Source organism: Kogia breviceps, chromosome 2, assembly GCF_026419965.1.
Source record: "Kogia breviceps isolate mKogBre1 chromosome 2, mKogBre1 haplotype 1, whole genome shotgun sequence".
In the NCBI taxonomy this organism is placed as follows: Eukaryota; Metazoa; Chordata; class Mammalia; order Artiodactyla; family Physeteridae; genus Kogia; species Kogia breviceps.
This window is the reverse complement of record NC_081311.1, coordinates 27114615-27135912: the sequence shown is the minus strand read 5'-3', so window position 1 is coordinate 27135912 and position 21298 is coordinate 27114615. Positions and strand designations below refer to the sequence as shown.

At 52.7% G+C, this 21298-nt stretch overlaps 1 protein-coding gene across 5 annotated transcripts; it reads right to left on the bottom strand.

Annotated features, from left to right (window-relative positions):
* Nucleotides 1-2878: 2878 nt before the first annotated feature.
* On the bottom strand, nt 2879-20744 carry KCNIP2 (potassium voltage-gated channel interacting protein 2). Of its 5 annotated transcripts, XM_059054156.2 has the most exons (10): nt 20116-20633; nt 7722-7817; nt 6775-6828; nt 5994-6118; nt 5518-5587; nt 5279-5349; nt 5050-5157; nt 4760-4864; nt 4563-4625; nt 2879-4269 (listed from the first exon to the last, which is right to left on the bottom strand). In XM_059054156.2, exons 1-10 carry the CDS (start codon nt 20186-20188, stop codon nt 4222-4224), a joined length of 813 nt encoding a protein of 270 aa, XP_058910139.1. In that variant the 5' UTR covers nt 20189-20633; the 3' UTR covers nt 2879-4221. The 5 variants fall into 5 exon arrangements, with proteins under 5 accessions (XP_058910139.1, XP_058910141.1, XP_058910143.1 ...); XM_059054155.2 differs by lacking the exon at nt 2879-4269 and having other exon boundaries at nt 4425-4625; nt 20116-20492; XM_059054158.2 differs by lacking the exons at nt 6775-6828; nt 7722-7817 and having other exon boundaries at nt 20116-20744.
* Between the last annotated feature and the right edge of the window lie 554 nt (nt 20745-21298).

Here is a 21298-nt window from a genome sequence, read left to right as displayed (position 1 = left end):
CACACTTTCTCTCTGTACCACACCTCTACCCGCCCAGCACCTACAACAGGAATCAGAGCCTAGTAGGCCTACAATAAACATTTGAGGAATGAACAAGATAGGGTCCTGCTCTCACATAGCTTACATTCTGCTTGTGGAAACAGTAACAAATTCAGTACACACACAGGAACTCAGTTTGTGATAAGTGCTATGAAGGGAGGAAATCTAGTGATATGATGAAGAGTAACCACAGCAAGGAAGGGTCTTCTTCAAATGGAAGAATAAGTAATAATCTAGTTAAGCAATGATAGTGGCTTAGACTAGGAACAGCAATGGAGAGAGATGGTGCACCTTTGATGGCAGAATTAGTGATTTTTTTTTTTTCCGGCCCCGCCACATGGCTTGTGGGATCTTAGTTCCCCAACCAGGGATCCAGGGATTGAACCTGGCCCTGGGCAGTGAAAGCACCGAGTCCTAACCACTGGACACCCCCCACAGGGAATTCCCCAGGATTGGTGATGAATTAAAGGGGCATAGAGGGAGAGTGAGTGAGAGGAAGAAAGGAAGACTCTTACATTTTGACCTGAGCAACTAGGTAGATGGTTTATTGAGATGGGGAGGACTGGGAAGGCATGAATCAAAGCTTCATTTTGAACATGTTAAGTATGACCATTACAGATCCACATGGATATGTCAAATAGGCAATTGGATATATGGGTCTTGGAGCTCAGAGGAGAATTCTGGGGATAAAAACTTAGGAGTCGCCTGCATACAGATAGTGTTTAAAGCCATGGGATTGGACATGATATGGAAAAGAGGCTCAGGTCTCAGCTGTGGGGCCCAATGTTTAATATTCCAGTTGAGAGGGATAAGTCATCAAGGGAGGGCTGAGAAGGGATGGCCAGAAAGGTAAAAGGAAAACCAAGAGAGTATGAAATATTGGAAGGCAATAAAGAAGAGTGTTTTGAGATGGGGCAGCTAACAACATTCAGAATCCAACCAGTGGCCAGAAAAAAATGATCAGAATGCCAACCTCCTGTTTTTTTCTGATTTCCTAGAAATTCTGGGGTACTTCTCATTTCCTAGAAATTCTCAGCTTCAGACTTCAATTTCCCTTAAGCTTGGATCTACCCTAAAATATAGAGACTGCAGCTTCCCTGGTGGCGCAGTGGTTGAGAGTCTGCCTGCTGATGCAGGGGACATGGGTTCGAGCCCTGGTCTGGGAAGATCCCACATGCCGCGGAGCATCTGGGCCCGTGAGCCACAACTGCTGAGCCTGCGTGTCTGGAGCCTGTGCTCCGCAACAAGAGAGGCCATGATAGTGAGAGGCCCGTGCACCACGATGAAGAGTGGCCCCCACTTGCTGCAACTGGAGAAAGCCCTTGCACAGAAACGAAGACCCAACACAGCCAAAAATAAATAAATAAATAAATAAATAATAAAATATAGAGACTGTCGCCATACCTAACCTAGTTATATACATACACTCACCATGTCCATTTATCCAAATCTTACAGTTATTCATACAATTATGGAATGCCTTTTATGTGCCATCCCCCAGGATAGGATGGGAAGGAGGAAAAAAAACCTAGTCTGGGCACTCAAGGAGCCCTCAGGAGCTTACAATGTATCGAAAAAGACAATCGCTCAAATAAATATACTTAAATATACAGTTACAAACTGAGAAGTGCCAGGAAGGAAAAGTATAGGGCAACATGAGAGCCTGTCACAGTGTCACCTTGTCTGGATTATGCATGACATGCACAGCATCCATCTTTCACACACAAATTTTTACTGTGCCCCAAGGCCACCCTGGACAAAGACTTGGGGCATTGGGTCTAGTAGTATCAATCAAGTATCAATCCTCGTATAAACTCACCAGGTGACCTTGAGCAAGTCCTCTCTGCTCTTTGGGCCTTTTTCCTCTTCTGTACAATGGAAGGCTGAGAGGTAGACTAGATCACAGGTTCTTAACTTAGGGCCCATGGATGGGCTTCAGTGACACAAAAATATATGGAAAAGTGTGTTGTTGTTGTTGTTTTCTTCTAGACAGTGGGCCCACAACTTTAATTAGATCCTTCAGAGGGCTTGTGACCAAAGAAACCCAAGGACCTAAGGAGCAGACAGTTGTGTGATGATGTGAGCAGTGAAACCAGATGACAAAATGATGGACTCTGGAAGTAAGTTTTTGTTTCTTGTACACCCATATCCTTCCCTTTACCTTGTCAACATGTACAGTGTTGGAAGAGAAGGCCTGATCCCCCTCCTATGGATAGTGAAGCTTAATCACCACATAATGGTGCCCTAGAGAAAGGATGGGAGGAACTTACGCCCCTCTACAGGAGCAGAACAAAGAAAGGTTCCTACCCCGCACAGGAAGTTTCTATTACCCTTTGTGTCACCTGCTCCACGGTGACCTGCCCTGGGTCCATTTTATCTGCTCCCCCATCACTCTTGGCTGCAGTACAGACACAAATGCACCTCCACACTAGAGGCAAGGTTGGGATGTTTATACAAAGGAACTTTCATTAGAAACTAAAGGGAATTCCCCTCTCAAAAGAAAGCACTTTGAAATTGACTAAGATGTCTGTAAATTAGAAATTCTGGATTGGACTTGTAAGAATGTTTAGCCAAAAGACAGCTTACTTGGCATAGTCTTCGGGACATCAATCACTTTCTCTTCCTTGTCTCCTCTAAGGATGTGGGAGGGAGATTTGGGGGCCTCTCTGAGGTCCAGTAGGTTTCCAACCCTTCCAGAACCTGTGTCTTGATCTCCTGCCAAGGGTTGGCCATACTATAGGAAAGGAAGCATTTTCTCTGGAATCCAAAAGGCTGTATGAATTATGGGTTGTGAGTTATGTGCGAGGTAGGAGAGACAAAAAGGCAGAGACAGAGCCTGTGCATAGCCATTGTGTTTTATTGGATCTGGTGTACTTCTTATTTTACAAAAATTACAGAGGAACCAAAAATGCAAAGCAGTCAACAGTGTTCTGATACGAAAGGGGGCTCCTTGCGGACCCTCCCCCTCAGATCACAGATGACTGGGAGAGTGAGCTAAATGGGACAAGCAGATATATTAAGGGGTGGCGGCACGGCAGGGGTGCTGACAGTGAGGTGGGACCTGGGTCCTATGGTCCCTGCCTTCAAGGTGTGCTCAGGGGCATCTCTGGGTAGATTGAATAGAGCAAGAGGAGACTCTGGGTGGGCAATTAGGAGGCTATGCCGGGGGGCAGGAATAGAGCCTGAGTATACCACAAAGTCTAATAAATGCCCCCACACTGGGTTCAAATCTACGCCTGCCTCCTTCCTTCCTTTTTCTTCTAAGGCGTCCACTGTGTGGTCCCTGACTTACTCTGTGCCTCCAAGTCTAGAGGAAATGGCAAATGAAAACTTAAGTTGTAGCCATCAGAGAGGGTAGGCTGAAACTTTGGCAGGTATCAGCCAAGACAGCTCCCACCTATCTTCCCCCTGCTGCCACCACCACTACACAAACAGGAAGGGAGGAGAGGAGGGAATTCCAGGGATGAGCCAAACACCAGGATCCCAGACTCTCCTGGGATACTTGGAAATTTTCTGGGGTATTTCCAAGGAAACAAGGTCTTCTGAAGAGGCTGGAAATTCATAGTCTGACAGCTTGGAATGGCAGACCTGTAGAGCTCAAAGGTATAGCCTAGCATGCTCTCACTGACAATCCCCAGGCCCTTCTGTTCTCTACCCCAGCTACCTCCTAGGACCCAAGCACTGGCTCAGGCCCAAGATTACTCCCTCTACATTTTTGTCCACCTCCTACAGGGCTCTCAAAGGCCCTGGTCTGAAAGGCCAGTCAGTGCCAAGGACAGAACAGCCTTTCAGATAAGGGAGTCTTAGGGGAAATGGTTATGAGATCAGGGATGGGGGAAGCACCATAGCAGGAAACATTTTGTCTAGCATTGTGGTTTCTCAAGTGGGGGTATACGGGGGAGGACCACTCAATTCCTATAGCAGGGGCACCCTCACCACTAAGTTTCAGGCAGGAAGGGGGAGCTGTTGGGAGTTGGGAACACCCCACAGATACACTCTGCCCACTCTATAGCTCCCTCAGCTCCAGCAATCTGGACCACTAAATCCCCAGGCTCTTGGATTCCTATAGCCCCCAGGGTAGAGCTAGGATGAAGACAGAGCTGGGAAGAGAAGGGTGAGGTCCACCTGGACTAGGGCTACAGCATGGTCCCCCCAGGACAACTGTCCCCCTCTCCTGGGGAGCTAGATGACATTGTCAAAGAGCTGCATGGACCTCATGATGTTCTCGTCCTGTAGCCATGGTGGGAGAGAGGCAGATTGGAGAAAAAGAAAAAGAGCTTATCAGAGACAGGGAGAAAGACACTGACTCAGAAATGGGGACGTTCAGAGACAGAGAGAGGCAGTGAGGAAGGAGACACCCAGAGGGGTGGGGAAGGGACAGGCCTCCCCAAGTTATGAAGGAAAAGATTCAGAGGTGGCGGTGAGTTAGGGAAATAGTACTCTGCCCAAAGGAGCCTTCTCTTACATCATTGAATCAGGCCCTGAGTCCAGACCAGGGAAATGTAGAGGGCAGGGCCCTGTACCTTTTGACAAGATTCAATGAATTCCTCAATAGTCACCACGCCATCTTTGTTCCTGTCCATCTTCTGCAAAAAAGTAGTCAGGTAGGGAAAACAGAAGGGATGACAGGAGAGAGGCAGGCAGAACTCGGGTAAGTTCCCTTCTGGGACCTCACCTCCTTCCCTTCACTCTAAAACCCAGCCTACCCAGTCCCAGGCACCTGGAAGAAGCTCTCCACGTGTTCCCTTGGGGCCTCCTCTCGGAGTGCAGGATGCGTATACTTGCCCATCATGTCATAGATGGACTTCATGATATCAAGCATTTCCTGTTAGGCGGAGAGAGAAGAGGAACCCTCCTCAGAGCCTCCAACCTCCAAACTAGAAGGCCTAGAGCCTAGGGCAGACCCCACCCCTTGCTGGTGATGTATATGTGGGTCACATTTCCCTCCTATGGGCCCTTTACACCTCCCCACACACATACAACCCCTCCAGCTGTTCAGTTGCCTTGTACCTCCTTGGTGATGCAGCCATCCTTGTTGAGGTCATACAGGTTGAAGGCCCAGTTCAGCCTGTCATCTGTGGTTCCCCGAAGAATCACTGACAAACCAGCCACAAAGTCCTAGGAAGGAGGCAGGGGAAAATGGGTCTTCTGATACCTTTCACCCAACCCTCTCTCTGGGTTTGGCCTGGCCCTGAAGCCCCAGGAAGCATGCTTCCCTGGCCCACAGTCTCCAGCTCACCTCAAAACTGACTGAGCCATCATGGTTGGTGTCAAAGGCATTGAAGAGAAAAGTGGCATATGTGCTGGAGTCTGCAGGATAAGTGTGGATGAGTAAGCTTGGTTTCCAGACAGGAGAGGACTTCCTACCTCCCTACCTCTATGGGGCTCCTCAAACCCCATTCACATGGCTTTTCCAGCCCTCTCCCCAAGTCAGCCTAGAGATGGACAGCTGCTTCCTCTCAAGACTTGTCCCCTCACCTCCTTGAGGAAAGAACTGGGAGTAAATCTGCTTGAAGTTCTCCTCATTGACAATTCCGCTGGGACATTCCTGGGGGTAGCGTAGGGAAGGAAACCAGACTGAAGGAAGAGACAAAACCCCCTTCCACTCACCGCCCCCCCCCCCACGTTCCCACCCAACCCTCCCTGTCCAGAGAGTCCCAGACAGAGGGGAAATCTTTGTGTCTCCAGGGGGCTCACCATGTAGCTCTTCTCCTGGAGGAAAGACTTCTCCCAAGCGCACAAATAAAAAAACACAGAACTGACAGACCAATCTACAGGCTCCGCCCCTTCTCAAACCAGCAGGAACCCCTATCTAGAAGTTCAGTCTGTGGTGGAAGGGGAGCTGTCCCTTCTCCTCACCTCCCCTGTCACTCCTCAAAGCCTCCAGGCCAACCTTTCAGAAAAGTCCTGGATAGGCCCTGCCCCTCCCCAGTTTGGTTCAGCTTTGCACTCACGTTTTTGAAACCCCGGTACAGGACCTGCAGCTCCTTGCGCGTGAACTTGGTTTGCTCCTGCAGCTGCTCCAGACCCTCAGGCCGGTGACACACGGTGGACAGTTCAAACTCATCCTCCACGCTGTCTGCGGGGTGGGGGCGGTTGGGGGGGACAGCCGCGCCTCAGGCCTGTCCCCCACGACCCCTTTTCAGAATCACTGAACCATCCATCCCCCCATATCCGACGCCGGAGACCAGCCTGCCAGTTCCCCGGACCCAGAGCCAAGGACATCAAGGCAAGGAAAGAAGATGCTGGTCGGCTTCGAGGTATATCAGCGGGCCCAGCCCAAGGCCAGGCCTGGCCCCAGAGCCCGGGGTCTGAGTCAGCGCTGGCCCCTGGGCCCTTGATCCCTGGTTGGAGGGGAAGGCCCCCACCCACGTCTTCGTCCCAGAAGGCCAGGAGTAGGAAAATTGGGTTGGAGAGGGGGCTTCTGAGGGTTCGAGCTCTAGGCCTCCCCTTACCAACTCAGATCCGCCCAGTCTCACCCTTGCCCCGCCCAGATCCTTCCCTCCAGCCAAGCCCCGCCTATCCCAGCCATGCCGGAGCCATGCCCCGCCCAGCTCCAGCCAAGCCCCCTCCACACCCCACTCCTGCCACACCCCTGGTGTGCCTTAGAGAAGGCCACCACCCCTGGCCCCATATCAGCCCCGCCCCTGTTCCCAACATCCAGTCCCCAGGCAGGTGCCCCCCCCCAGGCTCCCGAAGTCCCCCGCCCCCGCCCCCACCAGGAGAGTAAGTCACCTGGGTCCAGCGGGCGGGGTCTGTGGGGGCGGAGGGAGGCTGGGGCGGCTAATGCTGAAGGGAGCGAACTGTCACCGAGAAAGCGGAGGACCCGGCCAGCTGCACACACCTCGCCCCTCACTCACAGCAAATCGCACAGACCTGCGTGTTACAGTGCACACACCCCAGCCCCCCACGCGCACAGAGGCACACATAACGAATGAGCACAGACACACACAAATCGGATCCCGCGCACATCCCCCTGCCCTTTTTCCGAATCGACCCCCATTGTGGGACCCAGCAGAATCAAACACAACGACCTTCTCAAATAATGAGTACAAACAGGGCCTTTATAGCTTGCAAAGATGCAGTATGTATAATCCTGTGAGGTGGGCAAAGCCCAAATGAGGAAACTGAGGCCTACAGACAAAGCGAGGTCACTCAACTGGGGACCAGGCTGGTACTAGGAAACTCAAGTATCCTGGCATCTGGAGGAAGGCGGGCTCCATCATTACACTTGCATCCATCTAGTCAAGGCACAGGTGACCTACATCTCAAGGCCCAAAACATGCCCAGGGGCGGGGAAGGCGTCCAGACACTAACCCCAGCTAAACCACGCACAGACCCTCACAGCCGCCTGGTCCCACCCCTGCCACGCTGGCCACACTCACACAGGCTCAGAGTGGCCTCAGCCTGTCACACTGACCACGCCCAAACACCCAGATTCTGCCCATTTCGCACACCCAGATGGCCCACACACTCAGGTCCCGCCTCCAAACTGACCACGCCCACACATTCCTCTCTGCGCTGCGTACCTACGCCCCCTCACACTCCTGGTCAGCCAGTGCCCAGCCCACCTCCGCCACATTGGTCACGCCCACACACACTCACGCAGGCCGGCTCCCTCACACCGGTCACACCCCGATACATACGGGCCCCACCCCCGGAAGCACAGGAGAGGCACTTGCTTTCACTGACTGAGGGCAGGGCTTGGGGCCCGCAGCAAGGCAGCAGCTTGAGGAACCGCTGCTTCAGCGCTTTTTTAGTGGGCCCTGGAGGGTGGCCTGGGAAGAGAGAAGACCCCAGGAATGTACATTAACCCCACTGTCCCTCTGTTCCCTGTACCCTCCCCACCATCACAAATCAACCCCGGCTGGGGGAGGGTGTTGGGGGAAAATGGGGAGTGGGTAATGGTGAGAGTAGCTGGGGCCGGTTAGGGGAGTCCAGTGGGTTTCACAGGCATAGAAAGTCCACCAAGCTGGCTCGGCACCTTGTATAAAGGGACACAGATGGGAACAGCGAGGTGGCCGGTGTGGGGGGTGGGTAGAAGTAGCATTGGTCTCAGTCTTTGTTGACACAGTGTCCTTGGCTCCAGTGCTACAGCTGGACCTCTGAGGGTGATGTCCAACCCGGTGGCTGCCTGCCTCTCTCACACACACAGTGACAGGTGTGTATACATAGTATGATAAATCAGAGTGATGGATGCCACACAAGGACCGTTTGATACCTAGTACCTCATTCATACCCAGTGGCCTCCCAACACATGCACACACACACACACACACACACACACACAGAGACATACACACTTTGACCTAGTACTTCTTAATACAAACATATACAAATGGGACTGACCTGGGAAAAACATGACAGACATACATTAGGAACCATACAGGCCATCTTACACACAGCATGATCAAACCACACAAGAACACACAATGACCCTGGGACATCACATCACAGTGTGGTCACCGTGACATATCAAGGTCACCACACACATGCCCATATCATATTGTGACCTAGGTGCCCATGGCACCCAGTACCTAAGTCTGCACCTCACTCACAGAACCTGCATTTTCCCTGGATACACCCCCACCTTTCTTGCCTATAACCCCTCATTCCAAGACACCTAGAATCTTCCCGCCAGCAGAACAGAGTTCTCAGAGAACTCATCCACCCTAAAAGTGTGTCCCTTTCCACTCTTTTCCAGTATGGCTTACTCTTTGAAGGTGAAATGATAGCAAACTTTGAGGCAATGACAGACCTTGGAGATGAGTATTTTGTTGTAATGTGGGACTACCCAGAGCCCACTGATCACAGTTCCCCTCACTTCCTCTTATTTACACATGTGTCCTACAGCTCTAATTGTATCCCACGGAGACCCTCCAAGTTCCTGTTGTGTGTCTGTCTCCTGGCTGCACCCACCTCCAGACTCCAGGGCCAGAGCTCACTGGACCTGGCATACTGACTGAAGCTGGCCTCAGTCCATTCCTGGAGGGGCCCAATTTCCTTTAGTTGTAGATTGGCACCCCAGCTCCCTTGCAGGCCCTGCCTCCCAAGCCGGCTCCACCCTCAGGAAGATGCTGTGCTCCCAGGAAGGAACTGCTTGAAGTCAGCGCCTCCTCTCCCTCCCATTTGTCCTCTCTCCCCAGGAGCTATGGAGAGGTGGGAGGGAGGCAGTAAGCTGGGTGAGGGATTGATGGCGGCCTGGCCTCTGGCCCAGGGCTCCATTAGCCTGGACTTTGCTTTCCCGAAGCCGATTGTGCCTGGGGCCTCTGGTGGTGTAGAAGCCTCTGGACTGGGGGATGGCTCCCCCCACCTCTCCCAACCTCCCCCTCTTCACACATCCCCCCATCTGGTCCCCTGCCTGCTCCAGGGACTCAGTCTCCTCTAGGCTCCTCTGAAGGTGGGAAGAGAAAGGGGGTGCCTTCAGCAGACAGGATGCCTCCCCCCCTTCTCACCAATAGTCTAAAGGGGATGGAGAGTTAAAGCCCGACTGACTTCATATTTTCAGGACTGGATGAATCCCAGTTCATCTAGGACCAATCCCTGTGACCCACCCCAATAAATGCAGCAGAGGATGGAGGGTAGACTAGGAGTTTTCTGCTCTTATGGAATCCTGGAGCAGGCAATTCACGGACCTTCTTCCCTAGCTCCTTTCACATTTTTTCAGTTCTCCCAGGTGTCTACCCTGCAGTCCTCTTATCATGGTTCTTGCCTGTTTTCCTGTAGCCATGCTATGGAGCTGCACAGGTCTCGGCATGAAGAAGAGGGAGAGGTTAACACTCCCTGGGGAGGCAGAACATGTTCCCCTCTCTACCTCCAGTATCACTCTCCCCACCTGACTTTGGGGTTGGGTGGAGAATTGCCTTCCTGCTATGTCTAGACTCTGGAGCCCATTCTGTCCTTAGATCCTGAGAGGACCTGGGAGAGGCAAGGCAGCTTGGGAGGCAGGGTCCCTGATCTGATCCACCCCTCACTCTCCTACCAGATTTGTCTATGAATGTCTCATTCACAGTGATCCCACTCCTGTCCCTCCAGAACCCACCCCATCCCTAGCCTTGGGTATGGAGCTGGTATATCATCAGGGAACTCTGGGAATAGCCACACACACAATCAGATGCCCAAAGAGGCTCAGCCACACACTCCGTGCCCCTCAGGCACAGTCACATCTGCCATCTCATAAAGCGACACACTCTGTCACTCAGACACATTAAATCACACCCCTGTCACATACACAGGCTCAAGTAGTCATACATTTTGTCCTTTCTCACACACGTGAACACACAGCCACACCCCCTGTATCTCTCACACACTGAGTCCACACACACCCTGTAACCCACTCCTGCAGGATGGAGGTATGGAGAGTCACACACATCTTCAGAGCCGTTGTGGGTCCCTGGCCCCAAAAGGGACTCCCCAGAAGTCTGGTGTTATCTCAGGACCCCTGGAACCTCCTTCCTCTATTCCAGATACCCCTGCCTGTCTCCAGACTTTTCCTCATTCCCCCCAGTTTCCCCTTATCCTCAATCAAAGTCTCCCCATGCTGTGCCCCCTCACCACCTCCCTGGCTCCTGGCCCTCTCTCTTCACCTCCCTCAGACACCCAATCCCCCAGATTCCCTCCTCACCTCCCCGAAATCCACTCCTTGAGTCCCCCTCTTTGCCTCTCCCAGATGTCCTGTTCCCCCAACTCCTCTCCTCCCCTCCCCCAGATGCCCCATCCCATCACTAACCTGCTTACCCCTGCAGCCCTCACCCCAGTCATAAAGTCAGAGTAATCTTCTCCCCAACCCTGAGGGCCACTGTCCTTCTAGCCAGCAGGCCAGACATGCCCAGACACCTGGGTTACCTTCCAAGGAGACAGGCTCAAAGAGGCCAAACGGCTCCAGGACTTGGACAAACAGGGCAAGGACCACAAGCACAGCGACCATCTCCAGCCCTTCCAGGTTCATGGTGGGCCGGGGGCATGGCCCCACAGGCCGAGGCTGGCCCTCCCTACTCACACTTCCTCCCCCTCAAGCTCCCCAGCCTGAGTAGGACTGCCCACAGTCTCCCTCCCCCTCTTGCTCCCTGATCTCGTCCCTCCCCCCCTCCCCCCACCTCCCCACAGGCCTCCCAGCCACAGCCTCCAAGCCACAGCCTCTTCCTCTTCACAGGGCCACTTCTGCCTATGGATTGGTATCTCCTCGGAGCTTTTGGTGTGAAGGCTATGGGCCAGGCCAGACCAGAGAAGGGGGGCAGTACCCTGCCTCTGCCCCTGAGACAGCTTCCCTCAGACACCCTGTGGCTACTCTGTGCCAAAGAGAGGGGGCAGAGGGAAGACCTGTGCTTAGAGGGAAGGGCAGGGTGTGTGTGTGTGTGTGTGTGTGTGTGTGTAACTAGGAGCTGCACATGCATAAGTAATAGATGTGTGGGTCAGAATATGCTATAGGTGTCTGAGTGTTTTCTTTTGTGTATATTCCTGTATGTGTATGGACAGTATGTGTACCTCCTCTTATGTGTGTCTGTGTGTGTGTTTACACATGACTGTGTACCTGTCTTAGGGGTGTGTGTGGTGTATATGGGTATGTAACCTGGGTGTCTGTGGGGTGTGTGTGTGAGAGTGTATTGGAGTATTTCTCAGTGTATATGTGATGTGAGGTATCTGTATTTTAGCAGAGTTGTGGCATATGGGTCTGAAGATTGGTAGTATGGATGTGTCATATAATTAGGAGTATGGGTCTATGGTGGTTGTATAATTGTATCTGCATGAAAGTGTATGAGAATATAAGGGAGGAGAAGGTGGTGACCTCTCCAGTCAGGAGGACACCACCACCATCAATTGTGGTTGCCATGGAGACTGAGAGGCAGGAAGCAATCTCCTCCCACAGGCCACAGGGAAACTGAGGCCAAAGGGAGGGAGGATTAGGTCCAGTAGCCTGGGCAGGAAAACAGCTGCTTTTAGCCCTATCATGACCCTCTGGGGAGGGGACTTATTGCAGCTGCCTTTGGGACCCAGAGAATCAAGCTCCTTGGGAGAGGAGGGATGTGCTCTTCCTTTCCTCCTGGCAGGGGCCTCACCCAGGAGCTGCCAAAACCCTCCCTGTTCTTTGGGAATCTTTACTGAGCTGATGGAGAAACCCAGAGTAGGAGGGAAATCTGAACATTCCAAGGGAGCCACACAGCCCCGGTGTATTCCTGGAGCCCCTCCCCCATCTTCCGGTCTCCCTCAAGGTGGTGGTGATGGCGGCCATCAAGGATGGTGGTGTCTGTAGTGGGGTGGGGAGAGGCTTGCAGAACCAGGGAGCCAGAAGATAAGAGCCTCTGGGTTACTGCCACAGCTGGCTAGGGATTGAGCACTCAGTATGTGCTAGATAATGTGCTATGTGCTTACAGACATTATCACATTGAATTTTCACAATAAACCTATGAAGGAAGTACTGTTATCCCCACATTACGGGTGGGAAAACTAGACAAAAGGAGCTTAAGAAAATCTCCAAGATCAATAAGTGTCAGAGCTCAATTTTAACCCAGCCTGACTCAGCCTGCACTCTAAACCACCACGCTACACTGGCTCCTTTCATAGACAGCTTGCCCACACAGGAGGCCCAGTTTAGGGGGATTAACCCAAGGGACCCTTGCCACCTCGTCCATCTCTGGGATGTGTTTCAGCCTCAATTGTGGGGTGGGGGTGGGGATGGGCGCTAGTCCCTACTGCTTCATTTGAGGTTCACGGATCTGCAGTTCTACATGGCCACCACTGGGGGGTCAGGCATCCATCTCACACCGTATCTTTCCCCTTCCCTCTGCACCAACCCTTCCAACATCCTTGGAAGGAGGGTATGCCTCCGGCAGGCGTGGTCCTCTGCTTGTCCCCCCTCCCTCCCCCAGGAAGAAGTCAACTCAGGGACTGTTTTTGGTTTCTCACACCTTTGGAGGTTACAGGTTTACAGATGAAATGAGCAAGCATCTCCCTCTCACTGTCCAAAATCCATGCCTGGCATTTAATACCCTTCCCCCACCCTCATCGGCAGATCCCTTTTTTGAGCCAGTTTAGCCTCCTCACTCTCCCCCAAACACACCAAACTCAGTGCTATCTCTGTGGCTTTGCTCCTGCTATTCCCTCTGCCTGGAATGAACTCCCTTTTGCTCTCCTATCCTACAGTTCTTACCTGTCCTTTAGAGACAGCTTAAATTCCCTTCCCTTCAGAGCCTCCAGCCCTCAGCAGGCTCCCAGCTACCTGAAATTCTATGGTAGCCCATTGGGCCCTCAAAACTCAGCACCTAAGTCTGTAATGTTATCAGTGGGAACAGTAAAAGGAGGCAGCGTAGCATGGTAGGTAACAGTGTGGGCCAGGGTGCCAGACTCCCTGGGTTCAAATCCCAGCTCTGCCCCTTGGAATTAACTGGGAAAGTTCTTAATCTCTGTGTGCCTCAGTTTCCTACCTCATATGGTTGCTAGGCCCTCCTAAATGAATACCCGGAAAGCTGTTAAAATAATTCCTAGCACAGAGTAATTGCTTATAATTGATTACTGCCACTATTAATAATATTATACTCCCCCCTTACATATCTTAGCAATTTACAAAGCATTTCCACAAACATTGTTATTTCCATGTCTTCTCATGACAACCCCATGAGGTAGGCAGAGTGAATAGTATTGTGCCCATTTCACAGATGAGGTAAATGAGGCCCAGAAAGGTAAAGGAACTTGCTCAAGGTCACCTAGCTAAGAGGAGATGTTGCAAATTTGAACTCAGGTCTTCTGGATCAGTCCTGTTTCCTCAAGTAGATTCCAAGCTCCTAGATGGCAAAGATGTTAAAAAATTGGACCTATACAAATTAAATGCCAGGCTCTGAGCTGGTGCCTGTGGAACAAAGGTGAACAAAACAGGGTTCTGGCTCTCCTGGGCAGGGAGAGACAGCCCACTGACAGAACTATAAGGTATCTACTCATTCAAAAAATATTTGTTGTGTGCCTACTATGTGGTAGGAACTGTTCAAAGCAGGCCATGAAATGAGCTCTAGTCTTCTAACTGGGAGCCCAGGAAAAACCTGGAGAGGATATTTTTTGAGCTGGTTCTTAAAGGATGGCTAAAATGTCAACAGTCTGCCTTAACAGAGGGACCAACATTTATTGAGCATGTTTTGTGTCCTTGATACTTTACACATGTTATCTCATTTAGTCCTCATAATAGACCTGAGGGGTAGGGTCTATTATTCCTGTGTTTACAGCTGAAATTGTCAGATTGAGTAGCAGTATACCCATTTTGCAGATGAAGGAACTGAAGCTCAGAGAAGTGATTGTCCCAAGATAACACAGATGATAAAGGATAGATGGAGACTTGAACCAGAACCAGTGATCTGCCAGCTCCCTCAGGCTGCCTCTCCAACGTATGTGGAGGTGTCAAGGAATCCTGAGTGACTGCAGCTTAGTTCGTATTGGGGGAGCTATGAGTGATAAGACCAGAAAGGGGCAGATTCCATGGAGCCTTGAATGCCAAGCCAGGCTATTTGATTGGAAAGAGGCAGCACAGCATCACCTCCTTGCTCTCTGCTACTGATTCACAGATGGACAGATTGACAACCGTTTAGCCGGTTGCCCTGTCTGCAGACCCTCCTCTTCCTTCTCTCACCCTCACCCTCAACCTTCAGAGACCTTGACCCAGCTTCACAGGACTCAAGGTCCTAAATCAACCAGGCCTCTGGTGAAAGGATCTGATAGAAGTGAAAGAGCAAGTTGTTTTTCAGGCTCTCTCTTCCCCCTCACTCAGAGACCTCTCAAGTCTCTGGGCTCTGTGAGAAAGTTGCCCAGGTCTGTCCTCCCCAAGCATCCCTGTGCCACTTTGCTCTTCACCCAGAGGAGTGAAGTCTTAATGAAAACACTTCAGGAAGAGTGAGGGCTGAAGGGAAAACTATCTTGAAGCATTAGATGAGCCCTCCCTTAGATCCCTCAAATCTCACCATGGAGATACACCTATCATTTAGTTATTTACCTCCCGAAGTTCAAACCCAGAGAAATACTGCCTAATGAAGGGGGCCCATAGTATGTAACTGTCCCACTTTCCCATCTGCCCTTGCTCCCCTAGTGAAGAACCCAACCAGTAAAGACCCTTCTGTCAGTCCTCCAGCCCCACTCCATCCCCAGCCAGGCCAGAAGACAGAGCAGCCCCAGGCTGCATCAGGTAATTAATGACCTCCCTAGGCCCTGGGGCTATTTTAGGGCCTGGAAGTCATGCCTGCTATGATTGAGAGCTGGCCCCGCCTGACTCCAGCCATCTGTCACTTGAGACAGGCCCAAGCTGGGGGCTTGGAGGACACATGCTTCCCAAGAGAAGACAACCAAGCATGGCTTTGGCTCAGCCCCATCTCCTCTCCTTCTGGGAGCACATTGTAAGGAGAGGCCTGCTTATGCTCCAGGGGCTCAAGGGGATACTGTGCAGAGAGCCAGAGAACTACAGATCCCAGAATGCCACCAGGCTAGGATGTTTTGGTCTCCCCAGATCAGGTGGGGAGGAGATGCTAGGTTCTCTGGGCCCTGCCCAGGCAGCTCTAAGGAAACCCAAGTGGAGGTGTGCATAATCTCAGCAGTGCCATGATATGATACCCACAATCCATGTCATAAATTGCACAAATCCCACATCAAGGTACAACCTTATGAAGTCTATACAGCTAACTTAGTGTGACTCAGGAACCCCCAACCCAACTCTAAAGCACAGAACTCCAGGTACATGCAGTCTTAGTGTCACAGAATTCCAGGGATACGTAACCCTAGGGGTGCACAGCCCCAGTGATCACAACCCCATTGAGGCACAAACCCCCTTAATACAGACTCCCAGAGATAGACAAAATGGTGACATACAATCCTTATGCCACACAAGTCTATCCATCCATCATGCATAAACTCACTAGCTGAGTTCATGTTGGTCCAGTCCCACCTTAGGATTTTTTCCTTCTGCACACTGCCCCTAATCATCTTAAGATTCCATTAAACTAAGCAATTCGGTAAAGAGCTTTGCCTTTTCCCTGCTCTGCTGCAAGCTTCCTCCCTTCATCCCTGTGAGGGGCCTTGCCCCTTACATCCATCTTCTTGACGCCCCCACCTCTGCTCTCAGTAAGGAGCCCTGCCCCCTCTTCCACCATTGTGAGGGACCATGATGCCCCTTCTCCTTTCCTCTTTGAAGACCCCTATGTCCTTCACCTTCTCTTTAAGGGACCCTATCCCAAGCTCCACTTCTGTTGGAGTCTTGCCCTTTAAACTCTTTTCTTTGAAGGATCCTGCCCCTTCCATCTCTGTGAGGGGCCCTTTCTCTCCCCACCTCTGTAAGCCTCCTATCCCACTTCGCTTACTTTTTGAGCGGTCCAGCCCTTTCCTCCCTTCCTCATACCTGGCGACAGCGACCCAGTCACCAGCTGGTAGAGCGATCGCGCTGCCTGCCCCAACGGGCTCCGGCACCTGCGGGGGCATCTGTTCATGGTCCTGCGGTGAGCACAGAGGTCAAGCTCCGCCCCCAAGGCCTGGGGCGTTCTGATCTCCGCCCCCAGCGGAGTGGGCCCTGCATGGGCGGCGCGGGAGGGCCGGACCCATAGGACCAGGATCTCAGGCAATAGAGCCTCTTTCCGCTTCCCGTCTTCTCCTGGCCACACGAGGGGAACTCACCCTGGCCCCAGCGCCTGAAGCACCCGACCCCCCAAATTCCCAGACTCCGGCGCGCCGGGGCCGGGGTGGAGGGGCGGCACGGACTCTCCCTCACAGCCTTCTCTGGGAATATTTTCTGAATTTCCGGTGGGGAAGGGGTTACCCACGGTTTTTGAAAAAGGAGCTGGAGAGGGAATGAACATTATCTTTCATTGCCCCGCTTCATCCCCTCATTCTCTGTCACACCCCTCCTCTTCCCATTTTGACACAGAGATGTGAAGGGGTTAGAGGACCTAGTTGTCATGGCAACTCCCCACACTTCCATACTTCCTGGACCAATGGGCGCGAGAGTAGGAGGGAAGAGGAGGAACTGACCAGTGTATTGGAGTGACAAAGGGGCGGCAGGGACGTGCCCCTACCGGTCTCTGTCTTCTGGCTCTGAATATCTTTTTCTTGTAACTGTTTTGTGTCCCTGTGTCCTGGTCCGGTGGGTTCACACTCTCCCCTCATATGCCGATTGTCAGCCAGATGTATCGAGGAGGAGCCCCCCCTACCCACAGTCCTGGCCCTGGACTCATCCCTATCTGGTTATACCCAAAGTAAACCCTTCTAGGACCCACTAACGCCTTTAAACTTCTGACAGAGCCTATGGGGATCCCACTCCTCCAACTGGGATCCCGTATTTTTGGCTGAAAATACTACATTTACGAGGCGAGAGTCACTCCTGAACTCCATGGAACCTTGCCACTTGATTTGGCAACATCCTCATCTGGAATCAGCTCCGCAAGCATGGCTCCTCTAAAACCACACGGGGGCGCGCCAGTCCGAGAACGATATTTATGGCCGGAGGGACGCAACTCCGGAGATCCCAGGCCGGGACCCGAGCTCAGGACTTGGCCAGCCAGGTCCCAACTCTCTCCTCATCTTCTCCAGTCCTTTCATTGCTTCCGGCTTGGACAGGACCGCAGCGGATCGCTGCCTTTTCCCTCCTCGCCGCACTGCCAATAAATTCTGCCAGGCCCGGAGGTGCTAGACGCGGGGCGGGGCGGGGTGGGGCTCAGATTGTTTTCTCTTAAAAGTCTCCCCCAGATTTGTTTTGAGCCTGGGGTGGGAGTGGGTAAGGAAAGAGGCTGGGGCAACCCGGGATGACCTGAGGTATGACTTTAGTACCCTCTCCCTGTCAGCCTGATAGGCCGGGATGACTGAAGCCAAAGAATACCCCCAGGTCCGTTTCCAGGAATCCCGCCTGCACAACGAAGGAACACTGGGAATTTGGCTGGCCCTGCTGCACTTCCGCCTTGCAAGCGCTTCAGCACCGCGGACAACGACTCCCCATCCGGCTTCAGCTCAGGTGTCTCCGAGCACCCACCGCCTTAACACCAGCTTCCCAACCCCATTTATCTCCCGCTGTAAGATAAGCCCTCCTTCTAAAGGAGAGCTCCTGGTAGTCTTATTTCTACTTCCCAAATCGCGTGTGGAGCTATCTACAGCAAGGATGCTGATGACGTGTAACACGATTCTTGATGCTTGTCAATATTTGAACTATTTCCCTTGGGGGGCAGGCAGGTGGGAAGTAGTATTTCCCATTTTACAGATGAAAAAAATAAGGCCCAGAGAGCAAAAGTCATACAGAGCTGGTATTCACACTTCTATTCCTGCACCTTTCTGTACAAGGGCTTCCCCACTTCCACCCAATCTCTGATTCAAATAGCCAAGTGGGGAGCAGATGATTCCACTAAACGGGAGAATCAGTTAAAGCAGGAAGCAAACACTGATTAATGTGGTGCTAATGAGGGCGCTGGGGCCCTTACTACTCTCAAGGATCCTGAGTTGGTGAGAACAGTCTAAAGCAGAGCTAGTCACCTGGACCTTTGGAATCCATCCAGGCCTGAGGCACATCTAGGGCACATCTGGGGCCTGCCTGAGTGGAAGGGCTCCCCCTTCTGGGAGTCTGGGCATAGGGACGAGAACCTCCCCAGGGTGTGTTAGGGAGACACTTTTTCAAGGCGTTACAACCTAGTCCTCTCCTCATCCCCAAGTCTTAACCTCACTCTCCTCAAGACAGACAAGGATCATGGCCTCCCTTCACCTCCCCAGCTTGTTTCAGACACAGGGGAGACAGTCTCCCTACTCCCATTCTCTGTTGGAGTTCTTGGGCAGGCTGCACAATGAGAGACAGAAACACACGTATATGGAAATGTACACAAGGTGACACAGTCACCCACACAAACACGTGGATCTGCCTACCAAACCCAGGAATATGCACAGGCACAGATGTAATGGTCTCACATACCTCCCCAGTGTGGGAGAGAGAGGATGCCTGAGCAGCAAAGTGGTTTGGGGGGATACTTAGAAGGGGAGGCCACATGGCACCTCCCAGGCCTAGAGCTTCTATCTCTGGGTCTGGAGGGGAGGCTAGAGGGTTTGTTTTCCTCTGGGTTTGGGTGAAGTTCTGGGAGGGTTGTTGGGGGTTGAAGGAGCTTCAGTTGTAAGAATGATCTCTAAATACTTTGGGGGGGGCTGATCCGGCATTAACCAAAGCCTCCCCACAGGAGCTGGTGATGCTCCTGGAAGCCAGGCTGGGTAGATGGACACCAGAGTCCTTCCTTGGGTCTACCCGGGCTATTTGTGGAAAACGTGGGGAAGCAGTGGTGTTCATTAAAGACCCCCTTCGCCCCAGGAAGCCAGAGAGGCAGCAAGGGTAAGACATGCCACAGACACTCACAGAGCCCCACTGCAGACATCACCACATGAAAGTACACAATCAGTATCAAACATCAATATAACCCGCACAGTCTCACAATTACAACACAACACAACCCACTTTAACACATGCTTGTCCCAGGAAGTTCACAGTCATAAAGTCTTACAAAGAGACATACCACCATAAAGTGAAGACCTGACGCAAACTGGTAGTCACATGCCTCTTCATACAGAAAATCACACACTCAAAGCAGAGTTGCACACAGAACATAGATACTTGGTTAAAACAACTTCATTAGTACAATCAGGGTCGTACACAACCTCACTGAAACATCTGACAAGACATACAATTGCACAATCACACGCAATCACACTCACCCTGGCTGTCACCAAGCCCAGGGCACATGGCAACCAGCTGTGGGAGGCGCACACACATATATACACACAGACACAAAGAATGACAGGCGCTCTCGCACGTAACACCTCCCACTATAGACACCCTCCTAGCCTTGTGTCATGCATGCCCACACCTGCTGCCTCTCCCCACCTGCCCACGTGCTCTGCCCCCAACTCCTCCACCCCCGACCCCCGCGGGACCCAAGGCTTTGAACCTCAGTGTCCTGCCGCCCAGAAAAGCCGGGAGGGTACCTGGGAATGGGTCAGAGTGTGGGTAAGGGCCTGGCAAGGGTTAGAGGGGCTTCAGGGTCTGGGGGGATGGAATCTACCCTCCTTCTCCCGACCCCCAAGCCACTGACTCACCCGTGAGCTGGTCATAGGATCCGTCCAGGTCTCGGGAATCGGACAAACTCTCCTTACGGCCCTGGCCCCGCATGGCCCCCGGCGCCCCCCTCCCGTCCCAACGTGGGCCGTGGGAGGGGGCGCCGGGTGCCTGGGATAGAGAACTCACACGGCGCCCCCTGGCGGCGTAGTGCGCTGCCGGGGGTTGGGGGCTGGAGAGTCAGCGCTTGGGCTAAGAGCCTGGGGACCGCCGCGGTCTAGGGCCCACCTGGGGATCCTGGGGCAGGAGCGGGCGGCTTGGGCAGTAGGTGAGCGCAGAGCCGGAGGCAGAGTGGAGCGGAGAAGAGCCCGGAGCTGGAGCCGAGCCGCCTCTCCTCCCGCCCCCTCCCCGCGGCTGTCACCGCCACCTCCCCACTTTGGCGCTGCCGGGATTGGCTCCCCCTACCCCCGCCCCCTCCTCTTTGCAGTTCGGGGGAGGCACCCGGTGAAAGGGTGAGCTGAGAAGTGCGGGGAGGGAGACGAGCTCTCTGGCAACACTACCCCCTAAACCTGAAGCCCCGGGTCTTGCGGGTGGAGGAGGGAACAGGGCCATAAAGGCTCCACTAGGAGGAATCCCCGCCCCCGATTCTCAGCACTCCTTCCCCTACCCTCAGCACTGGCCGGGGTATGTATGAGTCCTATGTTCGGTCTCCCTGTCAGCCCCTATTTTCTCTGTTGTTCTCCACCCATGTATCAGTCTCTCTGGCCCCCACCAGTGCCCACCCTGCTTGAAGGGGGTTAGGGATGCAAAGGTCAACTCAGCCTCTAACGCAGGCTTATCACAGGCCAGTGGACTACAATTTTCTCTTCTCTTGGAAGGACCCCTACCCTCACCCACTCCAGGACCCTGTCTCTGGGTTCTATTCACCCTCAAGGTGCCTTCTTCCCTGATATAATGACCCCCGCTGGCCAACTGGGAAGAAAAAGAAAAGAAAGAGTGAACCAGGTCAGTTTCTCAAGACTTTCTTGTTCTTTTGTTCCTTTTTTTTTTCCTTTCAACTTTCCTGCCCTGCTCTCTTCTGTCACCTGCCCTGTCCTAGATTCCTTCTGTTTTCCAGAAGATTTGGGAAATGATTGAGGGGTTTGGGGATGCAGGCAAGAGTGGGGGAGAAATGCCCTTGTTATGAGGCCCCCTTCCCTTAGACTAGCTCTTTTTTCTGAAGCT

Excerpts from the sequence above, each read along its gene's own strand:
- KCNIP2 (XM_059054155.2), bottom strand. The coding sequence starts at position 20,188 with ATGCGGGGCCAGGGCCGTAAGGAGAGTTTGTCCGATTCCCGAGACCTG. Across the intron at positions 5,588-5,993 it reads TGTACCGGGGTTTCAAAAAC|GAATGTCCCAGCGGAATTGT; the intron begins GTGAGTGCAAAG and ends CGCTACCCCCAG. Across the intron at positions 5,158-5,278 it reads ATGGCTCAGTCAGTTTTGAG|GACTTTGTGGCTGGTTTGTC; the intron begins GTGAGCTGGAGA and ends CCTCCTTCCTAG.